This window comes from Mugil cephalus, chromosome 16 (assembly GCF_022458985.1).
Source record: "Mugil cephalus isolate CIBA_MC_2020 chromosome 16, CIBA_Mcephalus_1.1, whole genome shotgun sequence".
In the NCBI taxonomy this organism is placed as follows: domain Eukaryota; kingdom Metazoa; phylum Chordata; class Actinopteri; order Mugiliformes; family Mugilidae; genus Mugil; species Mugil cephalus.
Window position 1 is genome coordinate 4,357,493 of NC_061785.1, and position 14,809 is coordinate 4,372,301.

Genomic DNA, 14,809 nt, shown 5'->3' on the forward strand with positions numbered 1-14,809 from the left:
TGATGATGTAATGGCCACATGAATGACGGGAGCCAGGGTGTCCCAGCAGGACATTGCATCGCACTGAGGATCACCCTGCCTTCGTCCCTCAGTGCATCCTGGTGTCCTTCCTCTGACCACCTAAATAAACACTGCAGAATGGGACAATTTTGACTTTTTGCCAGGGAGCCTTAACCTGCTGACAGAGGCCACTGCGACCAGGGAGCACCACTTCTATATGTGTGTCAATGCGTAGGTAGGTAGGTAGTGCGCGCTGACGTAACCACCACATGAATGAAAAGAGCCAAGGTGTCCCAGCAGGATATTGCATCGCACTGAGGATCACCCTGCCTTCATCCCTTAGTGCATCCCGGCGTCCTTCCTTTGACCAGCTTTCCACTGCAGAATAGGAGCAAAAGCTGCAGTTCTGTGTATATTTATCTGTATCGGCCAGCTGCAAAATTTGATCTAGATTGCAGCGGCTTTCTTTTTCTGCAAAATGGTTCTTGAATTTCACGTCAGTGTTTAACATCTTCTGGGTTGCTCTTAAATGGTTGCTTCAAACGTCGGACGAAATGATGATTCTGTTGGGGTTTTTTTTTTTGGTTTTCGTACATGCATGCAGGGGAGAGATGGTCCAGGGGTGATCTCTTTCTAGGCAGAGTAGTCGTTTACCCTTGTGTGTCGCATAATAGCGTGTTATCACGTCAAGGATAATTGGAAGCGTGGGAGGGAATACGAAATGCGGATGCTGAAGTAGAGAGGATGGTGAAAGACAACTGTGAAAGCCGTGAGCAATATTCAAGCTGCGTGCCCAGTAGTGACACAGTATATATTACATGGTCACAATGTTAAGTGCAGTATACTCCCAATATGCACCGATCAGGCGTAACATTATGACCACCTTCCTAATATTGTGTAGCTCTCCCTTGTGCAGCCAAAAAGAGTTGTGACTCGTCCGAGAATGGACATGGACCTTCTGCTATGTGGTGTCTGGCAACACAATGTTGTTAGTGGGGGAACCTTTGGGTCCTATGGGTTGAAGGGGGTGGGGGGCCTCTGTGGATCATCCCACCGGTAACCGATCAGTTTGGGATCTAATGAATTCGAACGCCAGGTCAACACCTTGGGCTGTTTATGTTTTTTTTAAGTTGTTTCTAAAGCTTTTTGTGTGTTTTTGTGTCTGTGTCAGGCTGCTGAGAGTCATCATTGCTATGGGTTGGGGGGTTGGTGGGTGGGGGTGGGGGGTGCTTTATGCCAGAGTAACATCCACATGAATGAATACCAGGTTCAAATGTTTCCCAGCAGAAAACTGAATTGTCACAAAATGGTGAATGTTATTAACTTCTCTTGTCGGTGGTCATAATGTTGTGGCTGATTCCTGTATGGTGGGATGCTGTAAGTAAATCTGGCACTTTTTAGGAGCAGAAACTAAACTGTGTGACACGCAATAGAACAAACAGCAATTGCCGCTCTATAGTTGCTGCTCCTTGAAATATTAAACGTATACAAATGCAGATATCAAAGCGAATGTTGTTTCTGGCCTCGTGTTATCATCAGGATAAGAATCCAACAAGACATCTCATATTTAAAAGCTCGCTCCCCGTCGCTCCCACCCTCGGCTGCGAGCTCCCATGAATACAATTAGAGTATTCCCACATTTAATCACCGCAGCCTCTCTGTGCTGCAGGTAGCCTTATAGCGCGGTCAGGAGGAGCCGGTTTAAACGGTGTGAATGGGGCTCCTTAAATATTCCGCTATCCCCCATGAAACTGTATGCAATCCCCAGAAAATACCGTCTTACGTAACCATTTTGGAAGAACCCCAAATGAGAGCGACCCGTGAGCAGCTCGTTATAATTGCTCTACCAGAACGGAGTAAGTTTATAACAAACCTAAATATGTCTTGTTCACTTAAAACCTCCTGGAGGCCAAAAATAAAACCCCAGACGTTGAGAGACGGAGGTAAAGCAGCGTTTGGAGCCTTGCATCGACTCCCTAACATGGCTGGACCATCTAAAATTAACATATAGAGTATAACAGAATAGTCCTGTTCTATCATCAAAAAAAAAAAAAAAAAAAAAGCTAAGTAGTCATGTTCCTCTAGGACTGTGGCTCAGCCCACACACTGTCTATGAGTTAAAAGGAGCCCATAAATACTGAGCTTATGGGGGGGAAAAAAAAGAATTAACTGTTCCACATGACTGGCTCTGACACCTCGACTGTCAGTTCTGTTCAGCGTTAACTGGAGGAGGACGAGAACGCGCGTCTCCGGAAAGAAGCTCGTAAGATCGAGGCATGATGGCTAAATTCTCTCGGAGCGTGTGAGGCGGGTGAGACAATGGCGGTGCAGCGCTCAGCACTATTTTTTAAGATGATCTCCACCGTGGCGTTATGAAATGCACAGCCATCTTCATTTTCCAAGTTTTTGCATCGCTTCCAGCGGTGTAGCAACACTGCCACCTGCTGTTTTTTGTCGTGCACAGCGGGTTAGGACGCCTGCACGGTGTTCAGGTCTGTCAGAAAGCTTAGTATGATGGAAGGTACTTTAGTCAGAGCTGACACGAGGAATTTGCAGAGCCGTGTCATGAATCCATTTACTCAGCATGCTAGCTTCCCTAACACGTTCAAGCTTTAGGTGCATCTTTGTATGTGTGAGTACACCGATCTGGCGTAACATTATGTGATTTTGGAGGCCAGGTCAATACCTTGTGCTGTTCTTTATGTGTTTTTTGAGTTGTTCCTAAAGTGGTTTTCTGTGTCTGTGCCAGGCTGCTTCCTGCTGGGGACGTTTGTTTCATTTCGTTTATGTCGCACCTTAAAAGCAAATACACCAAAGAGCTTCACGTTCAACACGTAAAACATGTAATATACAGATCGACGTCTGTGTGTAAACAAATAAAAAGCTATCAACACGCAGGTGATCAGATGTAAAAAATACAAACGGATCAAATGCCACTGAGAGCTGAAGAGTAAAGATGGGTCTTAAGGTGCTTCTTAAAAGCCTCAGCAGAGTCAGAGCTACTAATATCTTCTGGCAGGATGTTTTTCTTTTCCTTTGAATGTGGCACAGCCAACATACAGCGGTCTGAGGATCTAAAAGATATAGGAAGGAGCAGGACCATGAACCATGGAGGGTTTTATAAACAATCATAACACTTTTGATGTGTATCCTGAAGTGAATGAGGAGCCAGAGCCAGTAATGAGGCAACTCTTGGAGTGATGTGGTCTCGCTTCTTTGACCTTGTTAATAATTGGACGGCCAGTGTTTTGGACTAGTTGGATGTGGGAGATGGTGGTCTGGGTGTTACCTGAGCAGAGGGAGTAGTCCAGCCTGGATGATATGAATGCGTGAGGAACTGTTTCTAGGGTCGGATGGTGATGTTAAAAAGCCAGATTTTTGAAATTGTTCTGAGCTGGAGGAAACTGCACAACAGAATTCACATGCCTGTTAAAACTTAAATCACCGTCAAATAAAACCCCCGGGTTCTTCGTATTCTTCCTTGGGTGGAGGTGCTGTTTTACAAAACGGGCAGCTGCAATAGCAACAAATAAAATTATTCATGCAGAACATTCCCAAGAGTAGAATTAAAGTTTGTGTAACGTTACCATGGCGATTAATTCATAAAAATTACACTTCACAAACCAGAGAGGAATAAAACTGAATTGTGGCTGTATCCCAAAGGCTTTTTGCTACTCCACTTCTATTACCGGGTCCACTTCGAGCAGAAAAGCAAGTTAAAGTGGAGGAGCAGCGGGGAAAGAGTGTAGAGGTAGAGGCAGGGGAAGTGATGTTCAGGATGGGCTCAAAATAAACGCACATTAACCTGAAACTCACGACTTTCGCGTGCGCCTCCACTAAGACTTGCACCCCCGCCATCACCAATGTCATATTCTCCCTTTAGTCCCGGATAAGAGAGACAAGTGCCTCGTCTTCCACATCCTCCATTACCGCCACAGCACGGAAACCTGGCAGCACAAACATACTTTTTTCTGGGTCACAGAGGAAAGATGAGTTTTTGGAGCTCAAGGATACAGGTCTCGGCTCGTTCTGTCCAGACAGAAGTGTTAACTGTTGCCTCCCCCCCCTCCCTGTCTGTTGTTCCCATTACTCCGACTCAATTGTACTAACGTTTTACCTGACGCTAATCGATACCAAACCGACCCTGTTCTTGCCTCGGGGAAGAGTTAAACACGAGGCGTTTGAGCTGCTTAACGACCTGCCTTTTTTTTTTTTTTTCCACCCTGCATCTCTGATATGCAAATTAATGCAGCAAGGTCCTCCCAAAATCTAATCAGATCGTCGGTTCTCCAGGGGGACACCTGTGGTGTGAAAGCACGAAGCTTCTGTTTTGAATTGTTCGAGTTATTATGTTCAAAAGAACGCGTCTGCGAACAGAGAACCCCCGAATAGCAGGTGTTTGATATGCAAAAAAGTAGACGGATCAACAACTGTTGAGGAAAAACACGAAGGTAAATAGGACTGGTGGTCCTCTGGGATCAGTGCGGAGAAGGTGAACCACCACACAAATAGATGTAGCCGGTGTCAGAAATAGAACAAAACAAAAAGCATTTGGGAGTATGTGGACGGGGGGAGGCTGGGGAGATTAGATGCTGAATTTGAGCCAGCGAGGGGCTGGACTGAGCTATTCTTTCCTAAATGAAACACAAGCCTGACCCTACGCATTTTCAATATATGTCTCAAATATTTATATTTTTGTTTATAATGGGGAAATTCTTTCTCTACATCTCATACTTCCTTCCATTTATCCACACACAGCACTGATCCCAGCCTCGGACCCATAGCGGGATGCAAACTCGTGACCTTATGAACCCAGAGCTGCTGCTCTAACCGCGATATTTCGACTACACAATCATAAAAAAACCTGCAGTTTATTTTGAGGTTAAACAACACCTGCTTGGATTGTAGCAGTGATCTCAATAAATAATGTCTCTGAAGGCAGACAATGATTCAGCAGCTTGTCCGTAGCGGTGTCTTCCACTGGGTGGTGCTGCAGCCTCTCTTTAAGTCTCTGGTGGCTGGAAGCTGCACCGTCCTTCTTAGAGGTAACAGAATATCTGCCTCATAAATAGCTGTTATCTAATAAAAGCCATGCTCAGAATCAAAAAAACACACATTCTCAGAAGAAATGTACACACGAGGTCTAAGAGCATCAATTTATAAGAGAAAAAACTGATTGTGTCCTGAGGCTGAAACATGTTTAGGTCATTAATGATCTGCCTGTTGCGGTTTTAGGATAGAAATGAAAACATACAAGAGGAAATAAGAAATAAAACAATTGTGTCTGAGGTCTCGGTGGTTGAACTGGTGCCAACTCACAAGTTAATGACAGCGAGTACACGCAGCTTTGCTTCAACAAACCAGTCATAGCTATATCCAAACTGCAATGTCATTTCACACTCTTAACACACTATTAACAATGGAGCAAATGCAGAAAACTGAACTCTAGTGTCAGTGATTGAGGTCCAAACTGATCCCGTGGGACATAGAAGACATGACTGTCCCGAAACAGTGCCACATATCTAAGAATAATTTACATACTTTACTTACTTTTTTACATTGTATCTTGCACCGTTTGCCACCTATAAGCAAGGATGCGGTCCAGTATTAGCAAATGTCATTCGATATATCATTAATGGTGCGTCAGAGCCGAAACACTTCCAGGAAAAACTGTGGAAAAATGCTGATGACTCATCCTGCACTTTAGGGCGTGAACAGATTTTTTTGTTGGAGTCGCAGTTGGAGCTAACCTTCCAGAGCTTCCTGTTAGATGAACCGCATTAATATTTAGAGTCGAACCGCACTCTGCTACACGCTTCATGCCGACGCGAACTGTTCCTCAGCCAACACATCTGCTGTCGCTGACGTGCTGTGTTTACCTCAAATGGAAAAATGGCTTTCTACTAGATCTGATGCACACATCAATTCATGTCTTTGACACTTTTTAATGTATGTGCACATAAACCTAATAAAAAAATAATAAAATACTTTGGTGTTTGGAAGTTGTTGACGTTTCTGGCATTGATGCAGTTTGTGTATTAATCCACTTTCATATTTTAAAAGTCCATTTGCTGTATGATTTTAACAATGTTGTCTGATCCTGTAAAAGCTTGACCCACAGTACACTTCCTCTAGGGTCCGTGTGCGAGTCAAACGCTTTAATTTATCATCAGTAATTTATATGATCAACAAAATAACTGCCTGGCCCTTTAACAAGATATTAATCTTTTCACGGTGAAGTGAGTTACGGCATCCTGTCAGGGATGCAGAGTCTGGCCCGGGGACCCGGTAATTGGTTAATGTTGATCTTGTGATGAATACAGAACAATGAAATCGATTACTCCCTAATAAATCTCACCCCCCCTCCTCCCCTCTAGGTGTCCTCGTGCAGCAAATGCTTCAGATTTCTTGGGGGACTCGTGAAATGAGTGATTAGCATAAAGGCGGAGGAGATGGATAATGCTGAAATGGAGCTTTTGAAATGTAATGAAGACTCCTTCCTGTTGCTGAGTCCGTATAGATTTCCCATCTGTTTAAGTGCGGTCGTATCATATGCAGGAAATACACCGTCACTGGAATCTTTACAGCGCGTGGCTTCTTCACCTCCCGCTGGGCTTTAATGAAAAGTGATTAATCACACTGTAACATGCTACATCGCTGAAAGGTTATTTAAATCTCACGCAGCAGATAATGCTTTAAGTGAGATGCGAGTTAATGCTTAATAAGCAGACCTGTCATCTTTGCATCCCGTAATTAAGCTTTGCCACAGGTCCTTTGTCTTCTAAAAACAAAGACTTTCAACTGACATGTGAGATCCATTTTAACTGCGACATAACTCCGTGTGGCAAATATGTGCTTAATCATTAGCACATGAGCCAAAGCGCTCAAGCAGCTCGGACTTGACAGATAAATATTGACTCATCGGTCCTATAGTCCGGTGCGTTTACAAGAGGCCGTTCGATAATCTGCAAACACTTGATGAGAAATTACCATGTGGTTAACAATACAAATAAACTGCACGAGAAAAATCTCTACAGGGCCGTCTCTGTTGGGTCAACACGCGGCGATACTTTCACGTCTGCCTTTTCCGTCTTTGCTTCACGAGAAAAAACAAATAGGCGAATCGATGCCTGTGACGCCTCCCTTTTACTTAACGGAGGAAATGTGACATGACTTACGTCTAGTTGCGCGGGGTTTTTATTTACATTCTAATGTAATGCGGTGGGCACTCAGCGATTGATTAATCAGTCGCGCTCCAATCGATTCGGTCTACTGGCAAACTCTCTGCCAGTTAAATCCTTTGCATTCATGCAGGATATTCATGTGTATTACACGACCATTTGGTTGTTCTTATGGAGCCTAAACAGGCGGAATAAATCAATAATACTCCAACAATAATCACCCAAATCTTTCAAATTTCCAAAAGAAATGATTCTAATTGTTTGTTACATAACCACACATGAAAATCTATTCTGTGCCATTTACTCAGGAGCAATTCTTCCCATTTCACAGGCTTCAGACTTCATTATGTGTCTCTCTGCTGCCCCAATATGAATAAACACTTGTGCTTGAACTTTGTGCAGCTGCAGCACCCCACTCCAAGAATTTATAATACATTTTATTTAAAAAGCAGCTTTCAAGCCACTCAAGGACACTTTACAGAACTTCTTTTATACGCTGCTCTCTCCAGCCGTATAACAGCTCCCCATTTTGGAACAACCACGACTAACATAGACTTTAATGATCCACAAGGGAAACTGCTTGGTCGTAGTAGCCAAGTCTGAATACAAATACCTACGATTTTTGGCTTGTTTTTACACATGGGCGCTTTGATGCTTTGGGGCAAACAGAATGGCCCAGAGGCAAATATGAAAGAATGAAGAGGGTAATAAATAAGTGAAGGGTTGATTGGGACTGGAAGGAGTGTGGTTTGTAGATCTGACAGAAGGTTTCACCTTTGGAAGGTGTTTTAGCAGAGATTATAGGCCGTTCAGATCCGGATTCATGGAGTCCGTCTTTTGATTTACTTGGTTACAGATGTGTCACTGTAACAAGCTCCAACTGAAGCTACTGAACAGGATAAAGCAGAAGACTAAACTATTACACTTAAAGGCTTTCCTTTAAGTTTAAGGGGCAGAATAAACCCTAGAATTCTCTTGTACACAAAGCAACAAAGAATTTCCTGTAAATTTTACGCGAGCAAAAGGGCGACAGAGTCCCCAGAACAGCTGCAAGATCCCAAATTCTCAGGTGCTTCCATCATTTTCATCCATTCTACATCTGGTGGTGTTTTTTTCTCTTCTTTTCCTGTGCAGAAAAACAAACTTTGATAGAAAAAGTTCTGTCAGCAGTTATCACAATTTATATGGTAACTGCAATTTCAGATAAAAGAAGCAATATATTTTTATTTTTTTACCCCTTCTGCCAAATTCTACTTACTATTTGCTCAAGAGGGATAAACCTCTCAAACAGACCCCTCAAAAAGAAGAAAAACAGTTGCAGGCGCATTAAAGTGTTAAAGTGCATGAGGAGTTTATAAAGGGTAGGTAAGTTAAAGAAAAGACCTCCTTCATTCACTTTTAATTGCAATTTATAAGATTTATTTCACATCTCTTCTGGTGCTGTGCAGGCCTGCGGGTTACATAAATATATGATGAGCTATTATAAATGTTGATTTTCCACGGAGCTAATAAATGGACTCTCTCCAGCTAAAACGTTCTTACACGTGTAACCTGTTCGCCGCTGGCCATCCATTAATTTGGACCGTCTTAGCAGCTTGATGTAAATTGAGGCTGCTAATGGGTTTATTAAGGTTACTGTGCGCATTGACGCACGACGTCACGCCATCCTGCGCTGCACCCCGAGCTCCTCGGTTTCTCATCAGAGAGAGGAGGACAGTCCGGATCAAACGGAGGTACTTTGTCTTCCCACCTGCTAAACGGATCTTTGTTCCCTCCCAAGCTTTTGGAATGTACGCGCTTCTTTCACTCCGCGTCGAGCTGCGTGCGATGGACAATTAAAGTTTAATTCACTCCTTCACTGAACAGAGTTTGAACAGATTGATTTGGTTGATTTCCAGTGACTCCGTTCCGACCAAAGTTTTCCGTCCTCCAATCCAAAGATTGTGTCGGATCAGAGAGGAGACGATGAGAGCGCGGTGAAGTGGATATGGTCCATCGGCGCGCTTCTTCGCGTCTTTCTTGCTATTTGAAGCGTCCAAAAGTCCGACAGGTTCGCGCAGTTCGCGCGTGGTTTTAGCGGCCGGACTCGAGTGGAAGAGTTGGGATTCTCACTGTTGGATCTACAGAATGCATCTTCATTTGAGCCCGTGCGATGTGCAGCCCGAGGGAAAGTGGATCTGTCTGACCAGTTCACTTGAGATTTTATTCTAAACCCCGAATCACTTCTTTAACCCGTATATTCTAAATCTACTAAAGCGCAATGATTTTACCAACTTGTGTCATTATATTGTCCTTCCTGGGTAAGTGACGCATTCTTTTTTGAAATTCTGTATATGTATTTTTAAACTATACAATACCTTAAAATGTCCCGTGTTCCTTTACATTTTGCATTGGGAATGGGAAACAAAGCGCATTCCTCGTCAGAGCCTAAACAGATGTTTATTTGTATGATTGCCAAAGCATGATCGCTCTCTCAGGAAACATTCATGATTTATAAAGTTTATTTAACGTTCAAAGCACAGTTGTGTATAATTTGACACGAGTATTCTCCTATTAAATTGTGTTAATTGGCTCAGTTGTGCGTAAAACCGTGTCCAGAGATGAGTTACAAACCATTCACCTCTTGTAACTCCCAGATTCGGTGTTCACCTTGAAGGGGGACAGTGGCTCAGCCTCACGGCCAGTTCAGCTGGACTGCGTAAAGGCCAGTGAGCAATGTCTGAAGGAGTACTCCTGCAGCCCCAAATACCGGACGATGAGGCAGTGTGTGGCAGGGAGGGAGAGCAACTTCAGCGCGGTCACCGGACTCGAGGCGCAGGGCGAGTGCCGCAGCGCCATAGAAGCCATGAAGCAGAGCCCCCTTTACAACTGCAGGTGTAGGAGAGGCATGAAGAAAGAGAAGAACTGCCTTCGCATCTTTTGGAGCATATATCAGAGTTTACAGGGTACGCAGCTAAGTCCAAGGATTATTTTGTGTATTTACGGCGAAGAAAGCTACAAGTTAAAGCTCTGGATTTAAAGCTTAGCTGCAGAGATGTCAGCAAAAGGTGCTTAAAGTATCAAAAGTGATACTATCTATAGTGATAGATACTATGCAGACACAAAGATCCCTCCTATTGTTATATGATGGTTAATAATACTTGATAATTAACAGATTAATGTGCATTAAGCTGTAAGTTCAATGTAGCTGCTGAAGATGAACAACTTCTCATCTTTTTATATTGTAATAACACAGAATATGTTTGTGTAGTAACAAAAGCTGAAAAGCAGTGAAATGTCAATGGCATCAAAGTGGCATTAAATGCAAATTATAGTATTCGCTGATTTATCTGTAACTGTACTCGCTTACTCCTCCACATCCTCCACATATTATAGATTTTGGTCATATTGCCTCCTACAGGTTATATGTTCTCGGAGCAAATGCACATGCACTGTAATCCCTTCGACGCCACGCACCCATGAGTGACACATGTGACGATGCGGCATGTTCATCAGACTGCACATTTGCTCCCCAAGGCGTACACGAACCTGTAACAACTAGCATGATGATTCATTAGAAACCAGAATGTATTGGTTTTCACTAGTGTACCTAATGAACTGGCAAGCGAGAATATACTTAAAGCAGCTTAAGCTCTTAAAGGATGTAATATACAAACTTTTATGCACAAAAATCCAAGCGCACATTGTGAATGTTGTCTTTTTTTTTTTGCCACACAGGTAACGATCTGCTGGAATACTCTCCGTATGAACCGGTGAATAGCCGACTGTCGGATATCTTCCGCCTGGCTCCCATTATAGCCGGTAAGGGGCTGCATTCCTCAAACGTTTGAGTTAAGTTGTCACACGCGCGACTATTACTTCTCGCCTCAAACGCAGCTCAGTTGCTATGTCACTGCTGCAGATCTGTGACTATTTGAACAGCCACTCTTTTCTATCGCCGCCTGGTTTCAGGCTGCAGCTTTCAACGCCCATTATCCATCACAAAAGCTTTTATCTGCCACTGTGACCCACCGTACACAAAGTAGAGTAATTTAGTGTATTTCACTTTCAGCCCTCAAAGCAATGATGAGAGGTCTGCATGTTTTTTATTTATTTATTTATTTATTTATATATTTTATTTCCCCCACCGCCCACTAGTCCTAATGCTGGAAGTAGTATTTATGTGCTAGTTTTGAATTAATCATCCGGTTAGAGTAGAGCCTGTTGTGTGTCTGGGCTCCAGTAGCCTGCTAGATTAAAAAAATTAATAAGAAACAAAATAAAAACAGGAAGGATTTTGGTGTTGTACATCTAAATACCATATGTGTCCTCAAAATGTCAAGGTAGTGCAGGTGGGCCTGGGAGCATTCACCTCGTCGAGCCCATATTTAGATGTGCTCAGATCACACACACACACACATTCACAGAGGAGCAATTAACCATCTGTCTGCGTTCAATGGCCCGGACAGAACAAGAGCCATGTGTGTGTGCGTGACAAGTGTAACTCTCTGGCACTCCCCCCTGCGACGTGTTGGGCTTTCTGGCTGGAGGAGGGCGTTTACTCCGCTGGCCCCACCACCATTTCTTTCAGCTGGGAGGAGGGAGAGGAAAAAAAAAAAAAGAGAAGAAAATCATTAGATACTCCGTCTCTGGCTGCGATTTGATCCACTTAGCGTATCACGGTGGCTCTGCTCCACGTACGATGACATAATGGTAAGCTGCATTTCAAACAGGGTGAAGAAAGTGTTACTGGAATCCACGAAAGACTTTAAGATAATGGGTCTACTGGTTAAACTACGAAGCTGTGCGCCTAATGTGGCTTAAAACAAGACAGCAGATGGCCCAAAGATCCAAGGAATCCAAAAATCTGATTCATCACTAATGTGCTCTTCCAGTAAAGTCAGTGACTTAGCACCTAGCGATGATAAGCTATCCCGTCAGGTCTCCATTTTCTATTATTATTAATAATAATTCTGGAGAACTGGAACTGGAGAAGCCATTTTAATGTATAGGAGCTTGTAAACAGCCGCAGGGGCTTCTAAGGGATAAAAAAAAAAACTAAAATCACTTAATGGGTTAGATATCAGGAATCCATTTGCCATAAGTGACCTCATTCCCGTCAGCAAGTAAGCCAGGCCTTGGGCAATCCACAGCACGCCGGGATAGAATGACCCATACTGTATCCCATGGGTCTACTGTCAAAACATTACCCTGATTATCCTGGGGAAAAAAAAGAAAAAAAAAGCAATGCCTCCTGTATAGTGGCTCCACTTATTTATTCTTTACGGCGTACTAAAAGTAAAAAGAAGATGCAGACCTTTTAAAGCACAGTAGCAGGCGTTCAGGGCTCTGAAGTAACCGGACAGATATAAATGAACAAACAAAAGTCAATGACTGCCTCGGTAGCTGCACACTGTATCTTCCCTGGCGAGACTCCCCCAGACCTTCACTTCGGCTGTGATGACGTTCTCCTTTTAGTTTTCTCTAAGTGGAATGGAGTCAAGAATATTCCCCCTCTTCTCCCCGAAGAGATCTTCGGTCATCTATAACTGCCATTAGGCAGGGCCACAGGCAATTAGGCAATGAATAGATTAATTGATCAGCTACATAGTTCTCTGGACTGATGCCGAACAGCCACTGCAAACTGTTATTCTCTGGACATGAAGTCGTCTGTTGGATAAAATTGATAAGAAACATGCGTCCTTGAGAGCATCCTTGACCTTTCTCTCACTATAAATGAATGCCATCCAGGAATCCTTTTGTTTTTACCTTTTCCTGTGAACACTAGGGGTTGTATCATCTTGTCGACTAGTCGCCGATCGCGTGACAAAACAGCTCCTAGAAGACAGGTGTAGGGATGGACATCGATGCTATTCTGTAACAATTCCCTTATCAATAACTGATCATTTTTGAATTTTTGGTTTAGAAAAAGTAGGCGTTCATGGTTTCATTTCAATGTGCAGCAGCAAATCAACCAGCCGAGTAGAGCTGAAGACTTTTATTTTACTTTTTTCAAAAACGATGCATAAAACACAAAGACAGAATTCACTATCCTCATTAATTGGTGCCTTGAGATTGAGCTTCAGTTTAGTTTTTTAGTTTTAAGTTTTGCAGGATTGGATGACTCATACTGAATCCCATGGCTCAAGTGTTAAAACATAATTCTGACTATTCTGAAAATCACAATGCCTCTTTTTACAGCCCTTGTTTGATGCTCACACTTATTTGTTTTTAATGTTGTACTAGTGCACAGATGAGCTGTAATGTAAAGATAGGAAGAACTGCAAAGACCTTTTAATGTACAGCACCCGCCATTTAGACTCTGCTTTTTGATTCTGCTTATTGATCTGATTCTTTATCGATTCCCTTATCAATTCCTCCTGTGAATCTTTTTGGTTTAGAAAAAGTAGGTATTCATGGTTTCACGTAAAGAACAGAAATTTTATTGAGTTTCTAAACAAGAGATAAGAGCTTGTGCAAGAAAACAAATAGGAAATTGGTCACTGGATCCTCACTAGCTGAGACTTCGTGATAGCTGCACTTGAGATTGTTGAACACATGGCTCTCTCTGCATTTAATGCCGTGCATCGTCGACAAATGCTTCAACGTGTTGCTGATGTTGCCGCCCTTGCTTGAAATTACGGTTCTGCATAAGTTGCACTGTTGCAGTCCCTTCTGGAGAAGTGAAGCCACTTTCGACTGTTTCTCTGCCGTTGCGTCTTCCTTGTTGTCACGTGATGTGAATGACGTGCTTTCGATGTAAAGATTCTTCTTCTTCTTTCATTTTATGGGGACTGGTAAAGGACTTTTAGGTGCATTACTGCCTCCATCTGTAAAGTATCTATGAAAAGTATCGGTAAGGAGAATTGTTAAGCATGAAGGCAAATGAATTGAACCAGTATCAATGCCCATCCCTAGACAGGTGTGGAGTCCAGTGGATCATTGCAGCAAACTAACAGCGGTTCATCAAGGAATGAGGGAAATACTTCCCTAAAGATGAAGCCCATACTACAGTGACATGCAGTGACAGTGTACTACTGCTAACACTAGCAGAGGAATGGTACAAATCCTCTGGACATTAACAACTTCAACAAACGTCCTGTAGTAACAGAACAAAAGAGGCTGCACATCAACTATTTGATGAAGTTATTAGACCTTTATCTGCAGAGAAATACCTGCTGCACTATCCCATCTAGCAACATGTTGAGTACTATTAAACGCTATTGACGTGTCGATTTATGTAGGCTAAACATATCTGCAGTATTGATAAGCTCATGTGTTTATGTTCAGTTTTGCCGTGTTCTGTTAGTTGACATCGTTGCTGTGGTTGTAGAGCGTGTTTTTGTCCTTGATGTCAGTTAATGCACCATGCGAGAGTGAGAGTTGGCGGAGCGGGAGCCGCATATTAGAAGTGTCAGGCTGACGGTGTTTATGGTGCGGCTGTGGGCTACGGCCGACAGTAGCCTGTGTTCAAGCTTCAGTTACCTTGAAGAAAAGCCTTTCTCTTTTTATGTGAGATGCTACAAGACGTATTAAGGTTCAAGTCTAAAGCATTAACTTCTAATGTGTTTTTCTGTGTGACGTCATCGACTAGTTGACGTCGACTCTCACCATGCATTAGTTTTGCAAATGCAGATGCATTGTTTTTT

General features: G+C 43.0%; 1 protein-coding gene across 1 annotated transcript in view; it reads left to right on the forward strand.

Annotated features, from left to right (window-relative positions):
- The first annotated feature begins 8,898 nt into the window (after nt 1-8,898).
- gfra1b (gdnf family receptor alpha 1b) overlaps nt 8,899-14,809 on the forward strand; it is a 29,317-nt gene continuing 23,406 nt past the window's right edge. Inside the window, exons 1-3 of the mRNA XM_047608369.1 lie at nt 8,899-9,481; nt 9,818-10,126; nt 10,899-10,982. Of these exons, the coding sequence (XP_047464325.1) occupies nt 9,442-9,481; nt 9,818-10,126; nt 10,899-10,982 (433 nt within the window). The 5' untranslated portion in view covers nt 8,899-9,441. The remainder of the gene's footprint in view (nt 9,482-9,817; nt 10,127-10,898; nt 10,983-14,809) is intronic.